This window comes from Zingiber officinale, chromosome 8A (assembly GCF_018446385.1).
Source record: "Zingiber officinale cultivar Zhangliang chromosome 8A, Zo_v1.1, whole genome shotgun sequence".
NCBI lineage: Eukaryota > Viridiplantae > Streptophyta > Magnoliopsida > Zingiberales > Zingiberaceae > Zingiber > Zingiber officinale.
In genome coordinates this window covers 59,766,972-59,776,282 of record NC_056000.1, presented here as the reverse complement: position 1 = coordinate 59,776,282, position 9,311 = coordinate 59,766,972, and the positions used below count along the sequence as shown (strand labels likewise).

At 38.3% G+C, this 9,311-nt stretch overlaps 1 protein-coding gene across 1 annotated transcript; it reads left to right on the top strand.

The window, feature by feature from the left end:
• Window positions 1-1,726: 1,726 nt before the first annotated feature.
• Window positions 1,727-2,958, top strand: LOC122011595 (protein ASYMMETRIC LEAVES 2-like). The gene is made up of 2 exons (XM_042567977.1): window positions 1,727-2,495; window positions 2,715-2,958. Exon 1 carries the CDS (start codon window positions 1,807-1,809, stop codon window positions 2,470-2,472), a length of 666 nt encoding a protein of 221 aa, XP_042423911.1. The 5' UTR covers window positions 1,727-1,806; the 3' UTR covers window positions 2,473-2,495; window positions 2,715-2,958.
• The last annotated feature ends 6,353 nt before the right edge of the window (window positions 2,959-9,311 follow it).

Below are 9,311 nucleotides of genomic sequence, written 5' to 3'. Positions count from 1 at the left end.
GGTATCTTTTGCTACTGGCAAACTTGTATAGAAAAGTGTTTCTAAATTCTTTAAAACAAGTGATGGATCCAACCACAATATGTCGAACCATCTTTTTATCGAGTCAGAAAGAGTGGTTAGAAACACTCGGTACTTTATTACATCGCTATACTGGTGTAGCAGAGCAGCATTCTAGAATCTTCGAAGATGATCCTCTAAATCATTGTTGCCTTTGTATTCTCAAGGCCTCAAAACTCCTGGGCAGCTTCTTATCCAGCACTTCCTGAGAGAAAGATACACTGGGTTGTTCAGGCGTTTCCCGAATGGCCTAAGCCTTCCCTTTGTTTAGGTCCCTCAAGGGTGAATTCTCGACCGAGGAAGCTTGCGATCCTTCTCTCAGCTGTCAAAAAAATGTCCGGGGGAAGTCGTACAACTGCTTCCTCTTGGATTTCCCCTCCGAGGCAGGGAGCTCATCCATCAAGGCGCGGGTGTTCGGCACGGGTGAGAATCCGTGGTTCATTTCTTCGACGTTGCCCGTGCCTTAACGACCTTGAATAGCTCATATTGCTCAGGCGTCATGGTGACGTTGACTTTTCCGGTATCCTCCATCTTCATGTTCCGGATTAGGCGGAGAGGGTCTCACAGATGGTGCAAAATTTGATCATGTCTAGAAGCTGAAGGGTGCGGTGACCAAGGAGAAAATGTTGATGAAGAGAGGACTAAACTTCTAAACACAAAGATGCGTTGTAGACTTTTAGATTCTCAGGGGGAGCAAGGAGGAGACGTCGAAAGTGGTAACTATAAGTCTGCACACACAACAGAGAGATCACACAGGAGTGTTAAGGCGAGAACCAAGAAAGAGGTCTCTGGCGCAGGTAATCCGATGCTTAAGTTAGAAAAAGGGCTAAGTGAAAAGTGCAAGAAAAAGTAGAATTGTAGTAGATGCGTGTATGTACACGTACTTGGCCAATGGAGAGGACCTCCCTTTTAATACCGTCTTGCATAACGTTCGAGATAATAAGGCGTTAGAGAATGTCGAGTGTCAGAATATGTCATATGATAAAGGATGTACGACAGACTTCCATTGAGCAGAGAAATGTTCTGTGTCTTACATGTAGCAGAGTATCAGAATATTCCTTGACGATTAGTCGTTATTCTCTGATAAGTGATTACAATTCCCTAACATTGTTGTTCTCTGGCGAGGGTCCAACTAGCGTTTGGGCCGATCGGAAGTAGACTGGGAGTCATGCCTATGAGTAGTGAAAGACTAGGCCCTAGGGGTCCGGCTGACGTTTTCGTTGACCGGGAGTAAACCAGGAGCTATGTCCAAGAGAAGTGATAGGTGGAGCCCTGAGGTCCGACTATATAGCACGAGGGCCGACCGGGAATAGATCGGGAGTTATGCCTAGGAGAAGTGATAGGTGGAGCCAATTGGGATCCAGTCGGTGTGGGGGCCGATCAGGAGTAGACTAAAAGTCATGTTTAAGAGAAGTGAGGGATTGAACCCGAGAATTCAATCAATGTTAGAGTTGATCGTAAGTAGACTGAGAGCTGTGTTCAAGAAAAATAAAAAATAAAATCTTGAGATTCCATGGATATCAGGACCGACTAAGAGTGAGCCCTCACTGTTAACCCTATCAAATACTAAAAATTAATACCCAATTAGAATTAAGGTAGAGTCCTACTGAGAGCACAATTAATACATTTAGGAATTAATACCAACTCAAAACTTTATATGCATGCTTTACATATTCGTGTTTTTCCTGTCCTTTTTTTGTGCGGCTGCTCGGTCGGGGTTTAATTATATTTCCAAGTCGAGAATAGATCATGGCATCTTCGTCGTCGTCGCCGTCGTCGTCGGTGCCGACGACATCGGTCTCGTCACCGTGTGCGGCGTGCAAGTTCTTGCGGCGGAAATGCCAGCCGGAGTGCGTTTTCGCGCCGTACTTTCCGCCGGACCAGCCGCAGAAGTTCGTGCACGTGCACCGAGTGTTCGGCGCCAGCAACGTGACCAAGTTGCTGAACGAGCTGGACCCGTACCAGCGTGAGGACGCCGTGAACTCCCTCGCCTACGAGGCCGACATGCGCCTGCGCGACCCCGTCTACGGCTGCGTCAAGGTCATCACTACGCTCCAGCACCAGCTCCGCCAGCTCCAGATCGATCTCTCCTGCGCCAAGTTCGAGCTCTCCAAGTACCAGTCCGGCGCTTCTTCTCAGTCGCCCACCTTCCCCACCCCTGCTGCCCTCCTCAACCTCAGCAGCAGCCACCACAACAGCGTGACGGGTTTCGGATTCTGGCAGGACCCGCTCACGATCAGGGACGTCCGCAATTGCATTAGCCACTGGACGACGTTGAGATCGAGTCCGAACGACGCAGATCTGGCAGCGGCCGTGAACGCCACCACAACAGCAACCATCGGCCTCTTCGGCGCGCAGTACTCGAAGCCCAGCGCTGCAGGCGGCCACCAGCGCTCCGGCATCGGTCCTATCTAGAGCTCCATGCATCTTGGCTGCAGGTACTACCAATTATCAAAAAATCAACTAAGTTTTGAAGCAGGAAAACCTAGCTCGGCCTCCATGAACGTACGCATGCTTCAAATTAATATTTCTTTCTTCTTATATATATATATTAATTTACGATCAAAATAGATAAATATTGGAAAACACTGTCTTCAATTCATGATCGTTTTCATCCGTTTCAATTAGCTCTAATTTTACTTTTGTTCGTGTCGAAGATTAAACACTCGGAGAGCACAGGTCTGCTGAAGATGAAGAAGAAAGTGACATAGATAATCATTCATATCTCGACGATCCTGGCTTTTCACATTCAGCTGGTCCAATTACAAAGAACGCAATTGTCTTTATTAGTTACACCTACCGCTTCATTTGATAAATGTTTAATTTGGTCCGTGACCTATCATCTGTGTGCTCCCTGTTCTTATATGTTAACCAGCAATTCTAGTCTTTAAATTAATTTCACCCTCATTCTCTCACATTCTCTGCCATTTTTATTTTTCCGCTTTAGCTTATTACTTATAGCTAGCATTTAGAACATATAACACAGTGTTCCTCTTTGGTTCTTCTATGATTTTATTTGTAAGAGGATTTTTATAGCATATGATACATTTTCTGTCATCATTCAATCCTATAGAAAGTCTTATAAAAAGGAAATTAACCCTTAATTAAGTCATCATTAAGAACTACCGACGAGATTCAACAACAAGAAAATGGAAGCAAGAGCTAGTGGAGCTAGCCTAGCTAGTAAAGAGAGAAAAGGGGAGGGAGGGAGGATACGCAGTGCAGTGCAGGTAGATGAAAATGGTGAGGTGGAGGAGCAATGATGGCAAGGTGTGAGATCTTTAATGCGATGCACCGCTGCTCACGTCTCCGCTGTGGCCACGCTGCATGCTGCGCCACCCTCGGGCAGCGGTGGCTCCCACCGGGGGACGGAGGAAGGGGAGGACTGGAGGAGGCAATTGGATGTGACCCATGCATGCATGCATTTTGAAGGGGATGATTTGTCCGCTTCCTGAATTGCATGCATGCAAATGCCCTCATGCCGCTGGGGAGCGAAGGTTAAGTCATGTGAGATAGATCGACAGACTAGATGGGCATCGTGCATGGATGGAGAAGACATCTAGGTGGGACCTATTTAATTTTTATTTTATTTTTTTCAAGTAATGATGCAGCGATAGTACAGGACATGATTCATTTAAGAATAAAGATTTTCATCAATAAATAAATAAATTAATTAAAAAAAATGGGTGGACAGGACATGATTCATTTATGCGTTCCGACACCATCTCACGGCCCGCGCGCCCATGAGAGTGCAGCTGTCCGAGCGGGACAAAAGCCATTATTAAGGAAGAAGGGAATAAATTAAAGGCAGCGGATAGGGAGGAGAGGAGAGGATTTCGTAGCTATACATTACATTATTGCATGGGAGCAATGCAATGAATGATGGGAGAAGGCGGGGGGCATTGGCATTAATGGGACAGCGCCAAGACCATGAGCGCTTTGTTGTGACCATTCCAAGAGATGCTCAGAAGGGAATGAAGAGGGAGAAGGCAGCATATAGAGTCGTTTTTTAGGGGGACAAAATGAACCGAACTTTGGGGCTCACCCCCGAATCAGACTCGTTAAATACATGCTTTCTGTCGCCCTCTTTCTCCCCAGTTACTGACACCGATTTAATGGCTTAGCCATATAAAGGGAATACTTCCTTCTTCACCGTAACTCCACTTCTGACTTTAGAGTTGATTGTTTAGTCAAATGAAAGTTAACATATTACCTTCGGACTTTAATTTGTATCCTAATCCCTCCTTGTTCTTGGATTTCTTGGATGACTTTTGCTTTCCTATACTTGACCTTCTCTTCTTGAAACCTTTAGGGTGTGTTTGGTTCAGGGTTATTCTTGATAACCTTGATTATCCATCCAAGGTTATCAACAAAAATCTTGTTTGGTTTAGGTATTCGATGATTCCCAAGTAATGTTTCATACCCGACACGTCAGCAAAAGGGTCATGTAGCCCGGAATCGGAAAACCTCATAAAATTAAGATTTTTGTTGATTCCGGGGTTAACGATTTTTTTTACCAAAAATACCCTCCGATAAGAAAAAACATGAAAAAAAGAGAAAAAATGTAAAAAAAATATTAAAAAATGTAAAAAAATAAAAAAATGTTTTAAAAAATTTAAAAATTTATTTTTTTAAAAAAAAATAAAAAATTTAAAAAAATAAAAAAAATAATTTTTAAAATAAAAAATAAAAATTTTAAAAATAAAAAATAAAAATTTTAAAAATGTTAAAAAATTTTTAAAAAAATTATAAAAATTTAAAAATTTTTAAAAAATTTAAAAATAAAAATAAAAAAAATAAATTAAAATTAAAATTTAAAAAATGTAAAAAAATAAAAATAATATAAATATAAATAATATAAAAATATAAAAACATTAAAAAATAAAAAAAACACATAAAAAAGTAAAAAAATATACCGGAAAAAAAAAGTAAAAAAATATTAAAAAATAAATAAATAAATAATAATAATAATAAATAATAATAATAATAATATTATTATTATTATTATGTATAGTTGGTTTTGTAACTGAGGGTAATACGGTAAAATATTAAACTAAGGTATTCATTAAAACTTTCAAACAAACAAATTTTTGTTGCATTACCTAAGTTGAACCAAACAACATTTGATTATGTTTTATTCCTTATAACCTTGGTTATGTGATTACCTGGTAATCACATAACTAAGGTTATACATGATGACTTGAACTAAACACACCCTTAGTACTATCCGTTATTTTTCCTAAGGTTCTTTTCAAATCGATAGATTTAATCTCAAATCTTGATTTTCCTTCTCTAAAGTGTTAATTTTAGATTTTTCATGTCCATGTTACGTTGACACTTAATTTTCTGGGCATATGCCTAGGATTGTTTACTAGATTCTTCTCTATTTTTTTGTCACTAGGTAGGTAAGGTAGTCCTATCTAATTTAGCTTTCCTAGAATTTTTCTTAGGTTTATACAATTTCTTCTTTTTTTATGATAACGAACATTAAAATCATAATATTTATTTTTGACATGCCTTTTATCGCGAAATAAAGGTACATTATAATGAAAGGCAAAATTGTAAGAATGTTAATGTGGTATGTTTATTTGCATATGTCTATGTAATTTTTTTTTTTGCTGACTTTAATTATGTGCCCTTTTTAAGAAGGTTAGCAAGAGAAGTTAGAGTTTTATATGCAGGTTAGTTCACTCCAAAAGAATATAGTTTTATCGATGAAATTATCGACGGAAAAAAAAATTCATCGATAACCCTTAATTTTACTGACGGAATGTTTATTCCGTCGGTAAAATTAAGGGTTACCGACGGAAAAAACTTTCCGTCGGTAAATACGCCTAATTAACCTATCGCGAACCCTTTCTTTCCACGCGCGCGGACGATGATGGCGAGTTAGGTTTTCCTCCGATCGGGCGGTAAGTCGAATCTCACTGTTTCTTTCAGTTTTTCTCATTCCCCTTCCCTCGGTGGCGGGTTTGCCGGCCGGCAGGCCGCTATGCCGCTGGCCGCCAGCGGGCCGCTGGCCGCTGGGCCGGCCGCCAGCAGCCCGCTGGCCGCTGTGCGGGTTGCTGGTGAGTCGGCTGTTCCAGACGCTGCCTTGGTGAACGTTGCTGCGTTGGACACTGCTATGTTGGTCGGTGGCAATAGTTTATGCTTTGTACTTGTTAATTTTTAGTAAAATTTTGTACTAAGTTGTTTTATTTTGTAAGCAGATAGTATTTGCTGCTCTTCTCCGGTTGACCTACACATCTTCAGGTATATTTTAGTAAATTGTACTTTATATTATTTACCATGGTTTAATTTAGATATATGTTATATTTGTATATTAATATGTAATATAATATAGTTATTTCATTTGTAATGTGTTTGTACGTTAATATTTGTTAATTTTCAATTTATTAATTTAAGGTCAAAATGTCTATGAACAAAGCTTGGATGTACAATCGTTTAGAAAATGGGTTTATTAGAGATGATTTTATTGCTGAAATTGAAGAATTTGTGAACTTTACTAAGCCTCTGTTTACTTAGAGGTAAGGAAACTAAAATAAGAGAAAAGTTTCCTTCTAAATTTTTTTTATTATTTACTTGATTAAAAATTTAAAGCGGATGGAAATTGTATTCTTTCGGCGGATATATTTTTGAGGAAAATTTATCCCGTCCAAATCGGACGAAAGACAAAGGAAAGAAAAGTAAATAAAATGAAATCGCATAAATATCGCTAACTTTCCTTTTCTCTTCCACCAAATCTGCGATTCTACCTCCTCACCCACACAACGGAGATTTCTGCCTCCACACCCAACGGCGATTTCTGCCTCCACACCCAACGACGCCTCCGCTAAATCGCCTATTTCTTCTTCCTTCTCACCTGCAGACTCTTCTTCTTCGTCCTCACCCATCAACTCCTCCTCTGGTCCGTCTTTTTCTCTTCCGAGACTACTGCAGTTGCTCCGACATTATTGTAAGTGCTCTTCTTCTACGATTGCTTAGCCAATGCTTTGTGTTGAGTTTTCCTTCTTTCTGATTGCAGTAAATTTGATTTTACTCATTTCTTCTTCCTTCTCACCTGCGGACTCTTCTTCTTCCTCCTCACCCATCGACTCCTTTGTCGATCCCTCTTTTTCTCTTCTGAGATTGCTGCAGTTGCTCCAACATTGTTGCTAAGATTGAGTCACAACTGTTGTAAGTGCTCTTCTTCTATGATTGCTTTGAGACTGATTTGTGTTGAGTTTTTCTTCATGTGATTGCAGTAAGTTTGATGTTATTCATTTCTATCTTCCTACTTTGTGTTGAGTTTTCCTTCTTGTCATTTCATTGCAGTAAGTTTGCTCTATCTTCTTGTTGAGTTACTCATTTCTATCTTCGTTTTGATCTTACCAGTAATTAGAAAACTCTAATTAGAGGAAATATAATTTTCCTAATTTCTATAACTCTTATTAGATGAAATAAAACTCTGATTTCTACTTAATTTTAATTTCTATCTTTGTTTTTTATTTTTATCTTTATTTTACTGATTTCTATTGTTTAGATGAAATATAACGTTTTTTATAGCAACCTTGTTGAATTTATTATAATAGTCTATTTTTATTATTTATCTTTCAATAGATTTGATGAGATGGAGTGGGATAATGGTGAAGGAGATTATCCGAATGTTAATGATTGTTATGAGGAGAATAATGCTACTCTAGATGAGAGTTCAGATGATGAAGTTTTCATAAATAGAAATTGTTTAGTAATTCTTGCGATGATGTTGAAGAATATTAATAAGTATGTAGATAAAGGTCTAATGGAGAATAATGAGCAAAAAGATGATGCAAGACGTATTTTGTTGCACAACCTTATGACATCTAATGAGGTATGTCGTAGCATTCTTAGGGTAAGTGTGGATGGCTTTGTTCGCTTGTGTGAACTATTAAAGCACAACACAAGGGTAAAAGCCAATAGGAATTCAAGTATTGAAGAGAAGGTTGCTAAGTTTTTATATTTGCTTGGTCATGATGTCAAGCATCGAGAGTTGAGTTTTTTTTTTCGTCGAAGTACAAGAACTATTAATAATCATTTTCATGAAGTCTTAAAAGCTATTATTGGACTTCATGCTGAATTTATAAAGCAACCAGATGGTTCTGAAATCCCTCCGCTTATACAGAGTAGCAGTAGATTCTACCCTTACTTCAAGGTAACACTCATTTTGATCATTTTGAATTTTAGAAGGTTTGTAAGGTACTTTGTAGCTAAATATGCTTATTGTCTCCTATTGTAGGATTGTGTTGGTGCATTAGATGGAACTCATATACGTGTTAAGGTATCTGATGAAGATGCACCTAGATATCGAGGAAGAAAGGATTGGCCAACTACAAATGTGTTGGCGGCATGCTCCTTCGACCTGAAGTTCACATATATTTTATCTGGGTGGGAAGGAACTGCATCTGATTCTCGAATCGTCAAAAATGCTCTATCTAGACGTGATAAATTATTAATTCCTCATGGTATTTAATTTACAATTAATGTTCCTTGGTGGACAATGTTTGGAAGTAAATATGATTAAACTATATCCTTTGTTTGTTGTAGGTAAATATTATTTAGTTGACTCTGGATTTATGTTGAAGAGGGGTTTAATTACTCCTTATCGAGGAATTCGTTATCACTTAAAGGAATACTCGAGATGTGGCCCTACAAATGCAAAAGAGTTATTCAATCTTAGACATGCATCTCTTCGCAATGCAATCGAGAGAGCTTTTGGGGTTCTAAAGAAGAGGTTTCCCATTATTGCTAGCGGAACAGAACCTCACTATGAAATTAACATTCGCACAGACATTATCTTAGCATGTTGTATTCTTCATAATTTCTTAATGGGTGTGGATCCAGATGAGAGGTTGATTAGTGAAGTGGATCATGAATTAAGTGTAAATTATGACAATGAAGTGAGTTGCAATGAGAGACAAGATGATGACTGGAGTCAAGGGAATATGATCAGGGATAACATAGCTAATGTTATGTGGTCGGATTATAATAATAACTAAAGAAGATTTATTTGGTTTTATTAAGAAAATTATGAGAGCGGTTTGATGTAGCATACTAATTAATAATGCTTAATTTGAACAATGTGATGATTTGAACATGCTATTGGTAAATCTTAATACTGGATGTTCTATTATTGAATATGAATTTTTATGCATTGATTATGTTTGTTAATCCAATATTATACAGTTGAATGTTACTAGTTTATAACTATGAATAAGATTTAATTTTTTTTCATGGTC